At 35.4% G+C, this 17,514-nt stretch overlaps 1 protein-coding gene across 9 annotated transcripts in view; it reads right to left on the bottom strand.

Annotated features, from left to right (window-relative positions):
* Nucleotides 1-17,514, bottom strand: part of RGS7 (regulator of G protein signaling 7) — a 255,957-nt gene that overhangs the window by 100,045 nt on the left and 138,398 nt on the right. For all 9 annotated transcript variants that reach the window (XM_063151557.1, XM_063151561.1, XM_063151559.1 and 6 more), the window contains one exon: nt 667-717. In XM_063151557.1, the coding sequence (XP_063007627.1) occupies nt 667-717 (51 nt within the window). The remainder of the gene's footprint in view (nt 1-666; nt 718-17,514) is intronic.

Raw genomic sequence — 17,514 nt, 5'->3', positions numbered from 1 at the left:
CAGCATTTTCTACTAGAAATCATTCCTTTATGGAAAATTTCTGATCAGGTAACTAGATTCTTGTAAATCCAGGAAATAAATAATAGCTTAATACAATAACCAAATTGTGTTTCCTGCTGGACACACAAGAAACCAAGGCAGAGTTTGGAACCAAACCCTTACTTTCATATCCTAACCCAGCTGATCAAGTAATGAACTGTTCTTCATCATTTCACTGATTTTATTTGCATGTCATTTTCCATTTAAGATGCTATAGAAGTGTACAAATTTAAGATTCACTTTTGGTAACAGTACAAGAATGTATTTTTAATAGTTCTATGCATTATTTTTATATTGCAAAATTCTGTAAGAAAACAATTTGTATTTAACAAGCTATTCAGCATAACACTGAGTAAATTCCTCATGCACTCAAACACTCTCTTTTCTACCAAAGAACTATCATTATCATTCTCATATTGCTTTCTGATACCTGCTGCAATAAAATGGATAATCAAAATCCTCAGTATGTTAGCAAAGGTATCTAAGATTTAATATCTGTTTAGCCATTGAAATTGTACTGGTCCAATGTTTGTCATGGCATTCCCACCGCAGCAGAAAACAAAGCCAGGTCCAATAACTTTGAAAGAACCCCCTAGAATTTGAAGACAAGAAAACATGAAAAATTACCTGGGTCTTCTATCGATAAGTTCTTCGTTAACCATTGAACAATATCTGAACCTAGGAGCAAAAGAAAAGGCATTTATAGATCAGTAAGTTTCCTCTTGCTATTCTTCAGATCCCTGAGGCAGTTTATTGTGTTCCTTCACAGAAGACATCTACATTTTTTGCTCAGTCTGTCTAGAAAAAAAACACTGGCCATTCTATTTTAGTTTAGTTTCTTTTTTTACCTTTGTTTTAGCAGTGAAGCATAGAACCTCTTTAGGCTAAGACTTACAAAAAGTAAGAGAAGTCATTAAGTGCGCAATAGTAGTCTGCATTTTAAAAATGACACTACCACAAAATGTACATAGAAAACCACTTTATTAATCTAAGTTTCCCCACTGCCTGTGCACCCCCCCAACCCTGCTTAAAAATTAGTTTACCAGTAAAGGCAAAGTTACCTATATAGGGACTACCAGCATATCAAATTCCACCTCATGGCTAAGCTACTGACAAAATTCATTTTTCCCTCGGTGCTGAAGTGCTTTCCTTACCATTCCAGTCTCCCCTGCTCTCTATCCCTTCATTTATTGCATATCTTTTTCTTTCTATTTAATTTCCTGCCTTATTTTAAGGTCCCATGCTATTGCTTACCACCTAACACCTTTGATACCAGATTTCTTCCTGCCTTTTCACACTGAGTATCCTTCCAACCTCACCTCCTAATTCCTAATCCATCTGCTCCTGTTGGGCATGCACTTCTATCAACTGTGCTTCTATCCCACTTTGCACTTTATGCCACAAGCTGAAGTCAGGCTTATATTTCAGACAGAGAGCTACAGTTGAACTTTACCCACTGTGAATATGATTCGCAAAATAAATTACGAATCATTGCTGCAGACAATAAAAAAACCCCAAACCAAATTCATAATTTGAGCAACTTGAAATAACCAAATTGGCTTAGAGGGAAAATGGGTGAAACACTGAGGGATGTCACATGCATGTTCTTCATGTTTCATGAAAAAAAAAACCCAGTTCAGACAGGCAATGTAATAGAGACATCATATATTTGCTTATAGAACCAATATTTAAGTTGCTCATCCATTGCCCTCCAAGCATAACAACAAACCTCTTTTATAAACCTTAAATTTAAAACAACAATAAAAATCTATACAACTTACACAAGTATAAACCAAATCAAAGCAATAAAAGCTCTTGAATGCACTATAATAGATAACATTTGAATGTGGAGTATATTTCCCCTGTCACTCCTTAGATTCAGTTTCTTCCCGTATTTTACATACTGCATATTTTTCTTTGCTTTTCTTAAGCAATGAAAACAGTATTTTAAGTGGCATTTCAGAAAAGAAAGGAAATCTTGTTTCTCTTTCTAGCTGTTATTTTATTACACTCAGTGAATAGCTTTATCAGGTATTTTACAAAGCCTCATTGATTATATCACAGCTTTCCATGTGTGTACACATTACAAACTTGATTACATAGCAGTAAAAATCTCTAGAGACTTAACAACCATGTCCAGAGCAAGTATTTTTTCATTGCTATGTTAAATGTCTAAATCTTGAGAGATTTTAAACTGCAGTTTAAAATGGCAGAATTTCTCACAGTATTTCCACTGCTGCATTCCTTAAATGAGGGAATTTACCTTTGCACGCTATTGGACGGATACAAAATATTTCAGACAGATATTCATACCCTAAAAATATTTTATTTTTTAAAATAAAATTTTAATCCTTTTTTTATATATATGACATTTACAAGGTTGACACTGAAGGAAGAATTTTAGTTTAAAGAAATAAGATGAAACTTCATAAACGTCAATGATGCAGTTCCAAGCATAGCTATGTTTTTCTGTCAGCTGATTAGAGAAGTTAGTCAGCCCTAAATATTTTCCTAAATCTTCAAAGATCAAAGACAAAAATTGGAAAAACAAAATGACATTTTGAAAACTGATTTTTAACTTAGTCTTCTTTCAAATCTCTCAGGTACCATATGGAAAGAAGTTTTTGATTCTTTTCATCTTGCCTTCAAACACTTTTTCCTTTTTGCCTCTTTTTAAAACTCACATTTGAGTATACATGATCTGCACACCAGAAATTTCACCTCCATATGTTCCAATGTCTTTTGGCTTATTATAAATAATAGTGGGAAATCAACTTTCTTGAAAATGGCTGATTTCATCTGATTATGAAAGTTCATTGATGCTCTAGTGACACTTTACCCCGAAGCCATTACCCTGGCACATGAAAGCCTGGACAGAGTTTCAGGCAGCAGTTGCATTCTAACACACTGATGATTTCAGAGGTATGACTTTCATGACAGATGAATAAATTTCAACATCAACACTCTCCTTCTAGAGTGAAGGCTATTCAAGTGAAACAAACTTGTAATTTGTCATTTGGCAAGTGAGAAATGCATTATTTCATATTTCTTTGGGGCCAACTCTAGTCCTAAAATAATAAAGGTATTAACTTGTAGAACTTGCTGGGTGTTTTTGTAGCTACTAGTTTTAATGTCTAATCAACAATATTGTTTCCCTTAATTATTCCTGTGCCCTCTTCTAAGGTTTATTACTTAGGCAAAGTGTTTCTAAAGGCAAAACCATAACTCTAATTTCTTATCTCAGGGAAAAAAAAAAAAAACCAAAAAAAAAACTACACCAAGGCAGCAAAACAGCTGAAAACTGTTTTGCTGGAAAATAATACTTCAGCAAACTCTTGACAGTTTTCATACATGACACTTCACATCTATAGGAATTATGATTCAAGACTATAAACTTCATTATTTCTAAACAAGAACTAATACTTATGGAATGAAAAATCTTTAACCCTCAAGCCTGATTCTGTCTTATCACCAGAAATCTAGCAAAAAGACAAGCTAGTCAGATGATGCAAATTTCATGGAAGCCACTACCTTGGCATTGGACTCACCTGAAAAGGAAAATTTCAGCAATTCAAGATAGAAAATGCTGTTTCAGATACTCAGTTTCTGTATACTGTTTAATGTGTGATATCAAAGACCCAGCTATAACATTGTCAAAGCAGATTCTCAAGTTCTCCAGGTCTCCCTGCCTCACTTCCAGCAAGCAGTAAAAAAAAGGCAAGTTGGATATTAGATCTGCAAGGTGCACAAGACTTCAGTCTAACTGCCAGCTGAAATGCTAGAAAAACCTTCAGTTGTCATGCCAATTTATAAAGCAAATAAAATTGGACAAGGCAAAGGAATAATTTTTAATAATACCTTAAAGCTAGCAAAAGCAGAAAACATTTGAAAAAAGGGTTTTTTTTAGACATAGAACCTGAAAGCCAAGAGTGAGATTCCTTAAATACCAGCACCTATCCTGATAAAGGCAATAAAATTCACAAGGTCTTACTCAAGCCAAAAAAAAAAGACAGACTTTAATCTTCTTTAAAAAAATAGGCAAAACCACATCTATATTCATATACAAATGAAAAAGACTCTGTCATGTTCTTTGTGAAATGTACTTGCTAAAGATTCTACAAGTGATTAATTTTAAATGAAATGGTCCAAAAATAGCAGCTGCTGAGGCTGTCACAGCATTTTAAGAAAATATTTTGGAGGAAAGCATGCTTTCTGAACTCTGCAATAGTAATTTCCAAGTCAAAGTCATAAAGGCCAGGGCAATGCTAAGGTTACCCTTCAGAGAAAATCACCTATTCTAAACAAGTCCTTACAGAATACATTTTCAAAAAGTGCTGGTTCTGACCTATAGAAAGTTTCAAGGGAATTATAAATCAAATTTTTTCTATGCACAGATGCAAGGAGCCATGTAAGCCTTGATCTGACAGAAAAAAGATATGATAGTAGTACTGGAAAAAAAGGCAAAATTCAAAATGCTCTTTTTCAAAATCCAAAAACATATCTAGTGGAAGAAGAGACAGCTGCAAGAAAGTACAATTTATTAATTAGAACCACAAACCAAGAGACCATTGAGAAACAATTCAATGATTTTTTACTTCATAAAGACACAGGTTCAACCTTGCAAAGAAAACAGTATTTTGCTGTTGATATCTTGGTTTAGTAACTGAAACCTATTCTCCTTCTTACTTTTAGACCTCAGAATATCTGCAGATAATGAAGAGGGAAAGCAACGCATGAAGCTCCCCTGCATTGCTCACAGCAAAAGAGAGGGTTTTGCTGTTGACAATCAAGTCTTTTGCCATCTGAGCTCTCAGGAGCAACATAACCATGATGGTCATGTTTGCCCAGCACTGTGAAATCTGGGCAGCTGGGCCTGTTTGGTGCTGAGAGGCAGGAGCAGAGCCCTTGGGTGCTCCCTCACGGGAGCCTCGTGCTTGGCTGGCTCAGCTTCACTGCATCACCACCGCCTCGCCTTGGGAACCTGGAGCCTTTTTCTTTTATTAAGAAAACTTAACAAACATGACTCTAGAAAACATCACTGTCTAAATTTAAGACAAGACCACTACTAAATCAGCAAGGAAGCAGTACTGTATTTCCATTATCTCTCTTTATTTTTATATTGAGAGAGGAGGGTATTGGGTCATTTTAACTTCCATCTTCAATATCATCACTTTGTGGTGATGCATCAGGAAATTAAGTTTAGTCACTGATATAAACTTCAAAATCCTTGATCATGACTAAAAAAATATAATGTGCAATTCCATTTCTCAGCACTGATTCAGACATTGGAAACACAGAAAGTGGATTAGATGAGCAGGGAGATTGTAAGCACCAGTGGTCTCTCAGGCATCCAGCACTAGCTATTTTTTAACAAAAATTGCTGTCTGATGGAGAGGAGGACTCTGCAAGAAAGGCCTTTCATTGGTGAATGGGGCAAAAATTATCTGTATTCTCCCTGAAGTTTTCACAATCACAAACCATAGCATATATTGCCGCAGTTATATCAGCATGGATATTTTAGCATTTATTTTCTTAATCTGAGAAACACAGTTTGTGTATGAATTCTTCATGCATATATCTGAAAGAAATCAATTACTATATAGTTACAGGCAGAGGGAAGAAAAACAGTGGCTATATTATATTTGGCTTAAAGTATGGAAAAATACATTACTATCCAGCACCTATACTGGATTATTCAGATTAATTTTTCCCTATGTCTATTACAGCTGAGCAAAGACAGGCTTTGCATCACTGGATTTCACTGTCCACAGAAAGGTGAAAGAAGAATGAAGGACTCCTCTCTGAGACTGGGGTTGCAGAAGTGCCTGAAGAATCATATAGCCCATAAATTCTTACCACCCTATATTTATAGTTAATAGTTTTTTTCTTTCTTTTCTGTATTCTTTTGGATTAATGTAAAATATATTTACAGATTTAACTAGGTAGAATTTTTTTTCATGAGTGGCAACAGAACTGATAGCAATAATTTGAATACCCTGCTGATTGCACTTACATATTTACCTTTCTGACCTTTACTATTTAAGTAGGTTGATTTTTTAAAAGAAAAAAAAAACATCATTGATCAGAGTGCAATTTGATTAGGAAATTATTTACATCTCAACTTTCACACATATTTCTGCCACTTGCTTTTTTAGAATTACTGATGAAAACAAATGCAGGAACTTATTCTTTTGACCTATTATAATTGATGGTGGACCACACACTTGTTTGAGTTTTGTTAAGGAAGACTGTACCTAGGTGGAGATTTAAAAATGTCATCTGAATAATACTAACTGTAGAAAGAATATGACATATTCTAATGAAACTACTCAAGCACAAAAGTAATTGCAGTTTTTTTAGTTTTAAAACAATATAAGTTGAAATATACGTTTTTCCAAAGTGAAGGTAGATAAAGGAATTTGCAGAAATAAAACCCTCAAATGAATCATCCTACTGCTTTTGAGTTGGATTCTTTCATTCTCAGCTGTAAGTAGGGCTCAGAAACGCTCAAGCCTAGAAGGGCAGAAAGGACCCATAATGCTGGCTAGCCTAACCTTGTGAAGAACAACATGTTGCTTGATACTGTTGTGACTTTCTACTTTAGACAGGAAAATTCACCTACAGTCACATTGTGAAAGAGCTAATAAAGAATTCAAAAATCTCTTCCATTTCCTTACCAATATGAAAGAAATCTATGGTGCTGACCAATAAATTTCAGTAATGTAAACCCTGGAGTCACACTCTGTCTCATAACCAAGCTTCAGAGCAGAAATCTGGTTTATAAACACTAACAGGATAATTAAATACGGCTGTGTATCTGCGCCTCTCATTATAAAAGTGGCAATTCACACAGGTCCCTGTGTCCTTCAGCAGAAGGGATTGCTGCTTCACTTCAGCAACTTTTATCTCTAAAGTTTCCCAGAAGACATCCTCTACTTAGATCTATTCCACAGCCACAAATGACCATCTAACAGGTGACACTAGCTGTGCATAATTGGCAATATGCCAGTAACCACTGATGAAACCCCGCAGTCCCAAGGCTCTTACCCCACGCACTGGAGTTCAGCATCTTGCTGAAGAACATTGCTCCATGCTAAACATTTGCAAGACAAGAGCAATGCTGTTTAGAAAAACTAAGTTGCATGAAAGCCCTGTACAACCTGTCTACAGCAAAGGAAATTTTATGCTTTTCTTCGAAATGACGTAAAGCCTCATGATCTTGATGAATGATAATAGAGTTTCAGTGTGCACATGACATGTAAAGTCTTAAAAACTTTCCCTATGTAAAAAATATTTGTGGGGGGGAAAGCCCATAAATATGAGTAGAATTTTGAACAACATAAAAATGCCCTGAAGAAATTTCATTTATGAGAAATCCTCACCTCCAAATAAAAAAGAAAAACAAACCCAAACTAGCCAGAAGCAGAAAAAAAATAAAAGCACATTTTATTTTTAACTCCTGTATGTTTTCTTCAAGCAGAACTTTTATAAACAGATAAATAAGGGGACCAGGACACTTACCAGTGAGACCTACTTGATTTCCTGTTCATCAGAAATCTTAAATAATGCTAAAAGGAGATAAGAAACCAAGTGATTTCCAACTTGTCTCATCATGATGCCCCTTCCTTTTTCTCTCAATCAATTCCTCTCTTTACCTTTCAAAAATCTGGAGACACACTTGGGTATCATTAAGAGGGAAACAGCCAAGAATTCAGCTACTCATCATGTTCTCCATCTACCACAACCTTTGGGAACTCAAGCTAAATTACATCCTCCAAAATAGTTCTGGATCCAATGCCAAGTGGAGGGCATGAAGCCTCCAAACACCAAGCATAATGGTGTCCATGCCACCAGTGTGTACAGTGTAAATCAACAGGCAATGAGGCTGTTCTGCAGTATCAGTGCCCCACCTTGTAGGTCAGTACCTAGCCACCAGCTTAAAATTCTTTTTTTTCCCTACCTTTCTCAAAGATGATGTAATTTCTTTTTAAAAATAATTAGAAACTCCACATGGAAGAAAACAGTCTCTACTGTCTGCTAACTACATTCTCTAAATCAAGAGGCAGCTTGGTCCAAATTTCTGCTCAGACACAAGCAGTTTCTGGCCTTTGAACCTGAGTGTCTCCACCTCAGTTTTTAGGCATCCTGGTCAGGGCATTCTGGTTGTGACCCCTTTTAATTCCTTTTCCCGGAGTTGTAGTGCTTTTGTGTTAAATAGCTGGGGAGATGAGAAGAGAAAATAAATTATTTACAGCCCAGTAGGACACCCATGTGGGAAGTTGAGCACCTGGACTCCCCTCCCTACTGCTGTGCAGTCTGTTTAATAGGAAGCAGAACATCACTGGCACGTGTATCCTGGTGGAGAACACTGCAGGGTATGAGTGTAAGAGCAGTCACCCTAAAGAAAAGCTGAGAAGGAAATGAGTACGTGACTCCTATGCCAAGTTTGACCTCTCATTCCTAAAATAGCATGTAAAAGGGCAATAGTAACATCACTTTTGTCTAATTGTCTTGAATTCTCACCGTGAAAAACTCATCCAAGATTGTTGCAGGAAAACTGACAATGTATTCTTAAGGGAAAAATTTGCTACTTGCCATAAATAGTTCATCTAGCCTTCTTTTTCTATCTACTGGATGTTTTACTGTGTCTTGCTGACAACTTTGTATATAGAAAACAGGTAGATTGATAAGCATATGTTCTCTCATACACATATCAGTAAGTGTTTGCACATTGCACTTTGATAATCTTCACAGCACAGTAAAAGATGCCCGAGTTTATCTCTGCCACAATAAACTCTTTTGCTTTCTTATTTTTTTACATTAGTAGTTTGAAAATAGAGTGTAGAACCAAAAATCTTCTAAGTTCAACAAAAAAAGCTTTGTGAAACTTCTGACCATGCTTCAAGCAATTATGTATTTATTACATTTCCACATTAATATCTCTAAGAAATACAATATTTCAGTTCAGAAATGCTTCTTCCAATTCTTGTCATACTGGCCCCCAAAAGACACCCACACACAGATGGCAATGGAAGGAAGTGAAGAGCAATGTAATTTCTGCTAGACACTTTTAACATTCATGGAGGATTTTCACAGGGGAAAATCCTCAAGTCCTAATTCAGGGGTAATGGGAATAAATATATACATAATATTAGACTTGATCTGGGATTTTGACTCCAGGAAGAAAGTCAGTGGGGACACAGTGACTCGCAGTTTTGACATTTGCCCAGCAACAATGTCAATGTACTTCCTCACAAAGTGTTCCTACACAATAATAGTTAATTTATACAGTTGGCTTGAAAACGGGTTTTTCCACTGTTGCTATTTCAAAACACTCTTTCTGTGACTCATGATTTTACTGTTCTCTTCACTAAAGACTCTCAAAACTGATGTCCAAAAAAACCCTCTTTGATCAGTGTCGATTTCCTGACTAGTCCAATCTATTTAATTTAGTTATTTTGACAAAAAATATACCCTTTAGAGATTCAGTAATGCTTAGTACAACAGCAAAGTTCTCTGCAGAAGCTCCTGAACTGCAAGTTTCCCAAGAATCTGATCATTACCCAGCCACTCTCACACATACAGAAACCACTTCAACAGGAAATTTCTTCCCAATAAAAAAGTCTGCAATACAGGAGTTGCACAAAATAATTATCTTCAAAGAAACAATGCAGTGTAGGGAAACAGGCTATAACAAAAAGTCTGAAAACATGAATTTCACAACAGAATGCCAAGAAATTGCAGAATAAAAATAATATGTCTGGCCAAAGTAGTCATCTGGAAGTTTTCATTCTTTATTACCATTGTTCCTCAGCCTGTAGCACAGATCAGCTGTTTTTCAAATAGTACTAATAAATAAAAAGTATAAAATACAAGAAAGTTTGCTGAAGCTGTGTAGAAACCTTCAACCTTAATCAGAATATTCAGGTGTTACACCAGAAATGTCACTGACTGATCAAAACTTTGCTCAAGGCTTCTTTTTTTTCCAATTGAAATATGAAATGTTTTCATATTCAATAGACCACAGAAAGTTCAAATGAATTTCTATTCTTGATTAATCTGCACTGGATGTTTTTGTGGTATTTCCTCCAGATCCATGATTATTTTAATACTCCGATGTCTCAGAGTTTACACTTCAAAAGATCTGCTGCAGGGCTACATCTTCAAAAGAGAAAGAAAATTAAGTTATTCAAATTTTAAATACCTATATTTTTCAGCATTATTCTGACTGAAAATCTAATCCCATCCAGTTTTTACCAAAATAGACATGAACTACTATTTTAATTGCAATCAACAGCTCTTGGATTTAAAATAAACTTAATCATATCACCCATAATAAGTAATATATTTCTATCTCAATCTGAAAATTGAAGTATGGTATATGCTCAATGGTATATACTCATAAATTTGAGTATACAAGCCAGTCATTTTATATATTATGTTCCCATCCATCACAGTGAACTTATTAAACCAAAAAGTAAAACTTGGAGAAAATAAATCCTTCTATGTTTCAGTTTACCACACACATTCTCTTGCTGCTGTGTTTCCCAAGGGATATTCATATCAGCATTTGTCAGATATAAATTGCAGCCCTGTAGCTACTATTGGCTTTTTCTCTATGACATTTTTATAGGAATTCAAAAGCCAACTTTCTGCTTTGACAAGTAATGTGGTACCACATTACTCAAATACATTTTTGAAGCAAAGTACTTTGCTTTTCCATCAGTATAAGGCAATGAGAGCCATCACTAATGTTTCCAATTTAGGAATGTCTTTTGGAGCCTGGACAAGGAAACAATTTCTGCAAAAACCTTCTGTTTTCTCCTATCCCTTCCCTCACATTCATTACATCCAGAGCAACCATTTAATAACACTAATCCACAACCTCATGGGAAGAATTTGTAAGTTTATGTGGACAAGCTGGAGAGAGTAATTTTCCACCATTATCAACTAGAAGAATGATAAAAAGACATTATTCCGAACAATCCTGGACCACTAGCCCAAGATGTAACCTTTGGTGTTTATTCCTACAGTAAAGATAATAGTTCCTCATACTGCGCTGTAGATCTTGGGGGCTAGAGAACAAAGAAGCATTTTGAAAAGATCAACCTGCAAGTATTAGTGCAATAAATAATAGCGCATGTCCTGGACCCTGAAGTCTATTCTTCAGGTTATTTTAATGTACATTTCAACATTTTATTTCTTTAGAAATAAAGAACTGAGAACCGATGGTGTCTTACCTTGGACATAGGATGGGTCTTTTATAACTTAGACTTTGAGTACAGAAGCTCTTTGTAAACATGAGACTGTAGTTCTCTTTTTTTTTTCCATTATTTTTTTCATTCTTCACAAAATGCAGAAAAAAATTAGGTTCATACTGTTGCCTAGGAGTATGCAGTGACGTGGATACTACTTTTAGCACCTGTTGCGTCTTTGCTGTTTACGTTGTCAGAGTAAGAATAAATAGTATCTGGATGTAAAATCACCCTGGGTGAGGGAACATGTACACAGCCATTCAGCTACCTATCCAAACCTGGCTCTCTTCCCAGCCCCTGTACAAACCATTTATTTGACTTTTGGCTTCCCCATGTAATTTTTGAAGACTTCTACATCTTTTATGTAAAATTGTTGATGGCCACCATTTCTTCCTTAACCACTGACTGCAGACTCAGAAACAGATGATATATATTCTCTTGGGAAAATAAAGGCAGGATCAGTGAAGAAACACAAAGCAAATAGAAATCCAGTACTAGGATTACTGTTCACTAGTGGAAGGCAAAAGTAATCACAATTATTGTGTTGAGGGCCTGGAGACAGTAAACATTTGTCAATCAGCTAAGGAATTGCGACGTCTACACAAAATATGGTCCCAAGGTTGGGGGGAGTAAGAAGACATTTGGGAAAAACATGTTTTTGCTCAATCGTCTTACATCCTTAAAAGAGCTAAAATGAATTCATCAACAGATTACAAAAGAAAACTAGCTGCACTCCCCTGCAACAGGAAAAAAACCCAACAAAACCCAAAAATTCAAAAATTTAAAGTATTTCTTCATAGATAAATATATCCTGCTCAATCTGGCACCAGCAATTAATATAATTCTCCTGCTACGTTCTCGTCAGATAAGAAATCAGCAAAGGGTGCTTGTACTTGGACTAGCAAAAAGCATGATTATGGCAGCTTTACAGCCTGGGAACAGAACTGTTCTCCTCTCAAAATAAAGGGGAAAGGGAGTAGTAGTAATATTACTGGCAGGAGCTTTGCTTGGTGCAAAACAGGATGGATGTAAGTCTCATAGAAGGGAAGTCTTAAGCTGCTTATCCCCTTCAAATTTCAGCTTCACTTTGAATGAAGCAGGTTTGTACTTAAAAACAAAACAAGAATATACTTGCCTGTTTTAGTCCTCATTTCTACTATTGCAATTCTATCTGACCTGGCATAAAACTGAGCTCCTGTCAATAATCAATATACAAATAAATGCCTGTCTTAGCACTGTTTGTTATCAACAAATTATGTCCAGTGCATGGGAACAGGCTAGCCACATTGACAGCCAGTGAAACCTGCTGCGCTCAAGCGAGAGATTACTCTATTTGTCCTGAAGCACACAAACACAGCAGCAATTCACATCAGTCAGAAAATATCAGAAGAATGTCTTCATCTCAAATTCACTGCTCTCATCTTTTATTTACTTAACAAAGACTATGTCTTTGGCTATTGCTATTTCTGGAACAACATTCCACAGTTTTAAGTAATGGCTGATGGAATATATTTATATGCTTGTATTTTTATTTTATTTTTAAAGAAAGTGATGGCTAACTTGTTTAAGTGAGTATATTAAAAAGTATCTGTAGATTCAACTTTAAAACTGGCTTCTTTTCTCACTTACAGTATTCAGTTTTCCCTCACAGGCTATGCTTCTAGAAATGACTGTCACTCAGGAAAAGGAAGCAACAAGGTTTTACTACTGTTAATACACTTCATTTTTCAGCAATTTTTCCTTCTCACATATTTAAAATTATCATTTAGCTCGCATTATGAAAGATGTCCTTGCTAGTTAGTGTTTTCATGTTTTTAGCAAGTAAACTAACAAATGTAGACAAGTTCTTGTTCTTCAAACAAGAACGTGTGCACAGAGAATACAGAGGAAAATTACAGCCCTGAGCACAGGTTTTTAAGATGAAGCCCACACAAGTAATTCTTGTTACACACACAGCAAATACAAACATGTAATGCTTTCACGATGCCTAAATTTGATGTACTCTAAACTTAGTAAAGATGATGATTACCAAACCAAGCATATCAGTGAAGACAGATCATCCAGCAGAGGTAAGAGTTATTCTGCTATTTCACATTGCAGAGATCATTCAGTAATTTTAATTTGGAAGCATTTTATACTAATTGTTATTCAAACATGTTGGAACAGCCAGTGCCTCTGGTAAGGACCCTACAATCAGCATTTCTGATGTGACAATTTAACTGAATAATTAAGATGCTCTGCGTTTATCATGGTCAGTGGTTGCTCAATAAAGCCCCTGACTTATTTTCTGAGTATCCCCAGTCAAAAGCGCATCTTCAAAAGGATGCTTCACAAATCACAACAGAACTAGAGACACCAGAGTTTCTTACCTTGCAGCAAACTTTGAGGCTCTCAAACTTCATTTTGATATGAAGTGGAACCCCAACATCAAACATCAAAGATTTGCACAAACTGAAAAATTAAAAATATTTTCCTTTAATGCTATCAAAATGTGTGATTCAACAGGGACAAAACCTTTTTCTTAGCATAAAACAAACAGAATTTTTCATCTTCATCTTTCTGACTCATACGACAGCTTCTAATGCTAGTACAATAATAAAATAATAAAAAACCATCAGTAATTCAGTACTTTCTGATAAAGGCAATGTCAAAAACATTCTCCTGAAAAACTGTAGCTCTGAAAACATTTCACCACAGAAAACTGGTTTGCCAGATATAGCATTATAAATGCTCTTAATGGATAATTCTTCTAAATTAAGCAGATGTAGAAAGCTTGAACAGAACTAAGATGGATGTGCTTCATTATCCTCTGATTCTATGATCTCTTTGACAAGACCAGAGGACAGAGCCATAGGATCTGCTACACAGAGCACTCAAGGACATTCTATTGAGAGTTTTAGACACAAGAGATAAAATAAGAAGAAAATAATGAACAAATTTTTCTGCCTTTTTCTCTTAAGGTGTTAGCTTGTCAATCACTATCAGAATAAATAAAAATTTTTATTCCACTGTATATCGTTAATAACTTGCCACTTCCATTTTAACCTAAACTAAATTCAAAGGTATTCTTATTGTGCAATACAAACACTATAATGATGGCAGTGATAGCTCTCCTTAACTCATACCATGCCTCTCCCTTCTTGATGAGTCATCTCTCCTCTTACCATGTAGCAAAAAAAACAGATGAGTCTTGAAAAGCTAACACTTGTTGAAATTTCATATAGCAAATACCAGTTGGAAAGCGTATTTGTAAAAAACACAGCATCTGTAACTACTATACCAGTTTCCAGACAGTGAGTTATATACAATGGGGATGAAAACATTTGAGAAGTATCTGGAATTTAGCTTCTAAAAGATGTTTTCTTCAAAAATAAGAGTAAGAGCAAACTTACTATTTTGGCAGTTTTGAATCATGTCTTCTTAAGTTTTAATTTCAAATCTATTTTTAATTCTGGTGCTATGCTTAAAAGTAATTTCTCTTTATTGAATGATAAATCAAAGGGAATATTATAAAACCACTCTCTGTCTTAGTTTCAATGGGAAAATCCAAAGTAACTCCATTATGGTCCTAAAAACATTTTAAAAGTTTCAAATCAACAGTTTCAAGAAGTGACTGAAAAAGATATTGAAATATGGCTCAAATTCTTCTCAGCTATGACATATGTTGAGACTTACAGAAAACAAATGGCTATTTAAAGTTGCTTAAGAAACTTTAAGTCTATTTTTTTACTCCTTCTAAAGTCAATATGCATGCAAAATTGTGGTGAAACCATAACCATCTAGAGCTATTTACTACAAACATAAATTTCTCCATACAATACTGTACATTTTTATTCTCGTTTGCACTTTTGCTACCTGACAGGTGAAAGGGATGTGCAAAAAAAGGTTCCAACTCCTCATATTGTTTAAGAAGTTGTGCTTGATCGTCTCTCAAGCACCTCCCTGGGCTATGCAAACTAAAGCAACCATGCTCTAAATTGGGCATGATCACACTCTATAAAGAAGAAACATTCAGACTATTTTGACATAAAACACATTTGTTTTACCAGAGGCATTAGCAATGTAATGACATTCCCTCCTCCAAAAACACTTTGTTTGATGTATGACTGATGCCTTCACAAGACGAATGCTGGTAATTAAAGTCATGTGTGTAAAAACCAGGAGAAGCTGTGCTCCCTCCTCTCTGTGTGCAGGGAAGCTGAGGGAGGACAGGTCTCTGGGGGTCAGAAAAGGGAGTGTCTTAGAGGCCAGTTTTAGGTAACTATGCTGAAAAGAAAGCAAAATGAAAGACAAGTGGATGTGTACAAACAAGTGGGACAAGGCTATTGAGGGATATATTATTTGAAGGACCTGCTGTTGTCTGGGGTTTGACTGATGTGGTCACCTGCACCAAAGCTGGTTACCTATATTTGGCACAAGGGAAAGGATTTGACAGAAGAATGATCACTGCTTAAAAAAGCTTTTCAGCAAGGGAAACAACAATGCTCAGTTTGTCCCAGAAGATGCACTACCAAAACGAGTGCTATTTCCTAAAGATGTAAAACTTACAAAGTGCCCTGCAAACAATTACAGAAAAATTATTTAATTGATTTATAATTTGTACAATGGTATATGGAACAACTCCAGCAACATTAAGTCCCCTAGTTGTACTATGATGAAGTGAGTACACAGTTCACTTTATAGCTGTGGTAATGGTCAGAGAGGCCAAATGAAATGACTACTGCCACAAAGAGAGAATAATCAAGTCAATTTTGAAAATCCAAGGGCCTTAATTTTAAGCCTCACTTAAGAGCCATAGGGTATGCTTTTGCATAACCTAGTGCATATGCTAGTATGCCTTTGGCAACACCAGGATTTTTGGGGTTTTTTTTTGAGGGGAGGAGGTGCAGGGGTTGCTGCATTTGCAAGAGGAATACTATACTCATACTCAAAATACTTTAAAAACCCAATTAAAGAATGACAGGCAAATTTTCATGTTGCTTCAAATGGGAAGATTCAGCTTTAATAACATTGATTGTTAGCCTGCTACACTATCTATTGCAATACTTCTTTAATAATGAATGACCCTTGGTCTATTTATTTAGAAAAGCCATGCAAGATACAGGAAAACATACAGATAAAGGTCAGTGTTTAACATGATGAATTCAGGCAGGACTTCAAAGTATATCAGGCTTGTTCTTGATTTTATTTTGTATGAAAATTCTTCATATCATTTGCATTGATGGCTGGGCATAAGTTAAATGGGTTTTCGTGCTTTTTTTATTAACGTTAGCATTCATTTTGCCAGGTTTTTCTTTTTTTGCTGTTATTTAAGAAGGCGAGAGTGAATATAAACTGAACATTTGAGCAATGAAAAGAGTTCAACTTCAGGCTTGCTATCTGGTTTCATTGCACTATAACCATATATTACCCTGAGTATCTGCCAGATAAAAAGGCCATGAAAAAATATAGCATGTATATAATACCAATCACTCTTTTCCAGCACTTTGATTCCTATCATGTCCTTTACATTTTTTGAAATGCTAATTACACTCAGACTGCTGTATTATACAGAAGTTGCTTTGGGAAAACAGGATTATTTTGCAGTTACAAATGGTCATGAAAGGACAATTTGCGTGATTCAGTGCTAGGGTTGATGCCGTTAATAAACACCCTCAACTGGAAACTGTAAAGAACCTTCCAGATAAAGAGTAAACACCTTTGGAATCCCAAGGCAACATCTCACTCCTAGTGGGTGCACCCACACTTTGTTAGATTTCAGACAATTAACTGGATTATTTCATAGCTACTTAGACACATACATCATGAACTGGTGACATGGTATGTGCTCAGTTCAGTGATTTAGTTAGATTCTGAGTAAAGAACGATCAAATCAAAGGTGCATGGATTTTACTCAAGTTTGTCTTCCCATAAAAGATATTTAGGTATTGTTTTTGAGTACAAAATTTTTTAAATTAATCTATTTATTTCATTAGCACTAAAGTTTCAGGCTTCACTTACCAACAGAAAAATCTCACATTGGAAATAGTAATACTCAACAAAAAAAGGCGCATTTTGGATTAGAGGCAGAATTTTTTACACTCTTTCTTTTCTTCTTCTTTCTTACCAAGTCAATACTAATCATGGATGAAAAACACATTTTATTTTTTTAGTTATGTCAGAAAGAGGAACTTTTTCCTTTCCAAAATAATGGTAGAAAACATAGTTCCAAAAGATTTCC

Source organism: Melospiza melodia, chromosome 3 (assembly GCF_035770615.1).
Source record: "Melospiza melodia melodia isolate bMelMel2 chromosome 3, bMelMel2.pri, whole genome shotgun sequence".
Classification (NCBI taxonomy): domain Eukaryota; kingdom Metazoa; phylum Chordata; class Aves; order Passeriformes; family Passerellidae; genus Melospiza; species Melospiza melodia.
The sequence above is the reverse complement of the archived record's forward strand: the minus strand, read 5'-3'. Positions and strand labels throughout refer to the sequence as shown.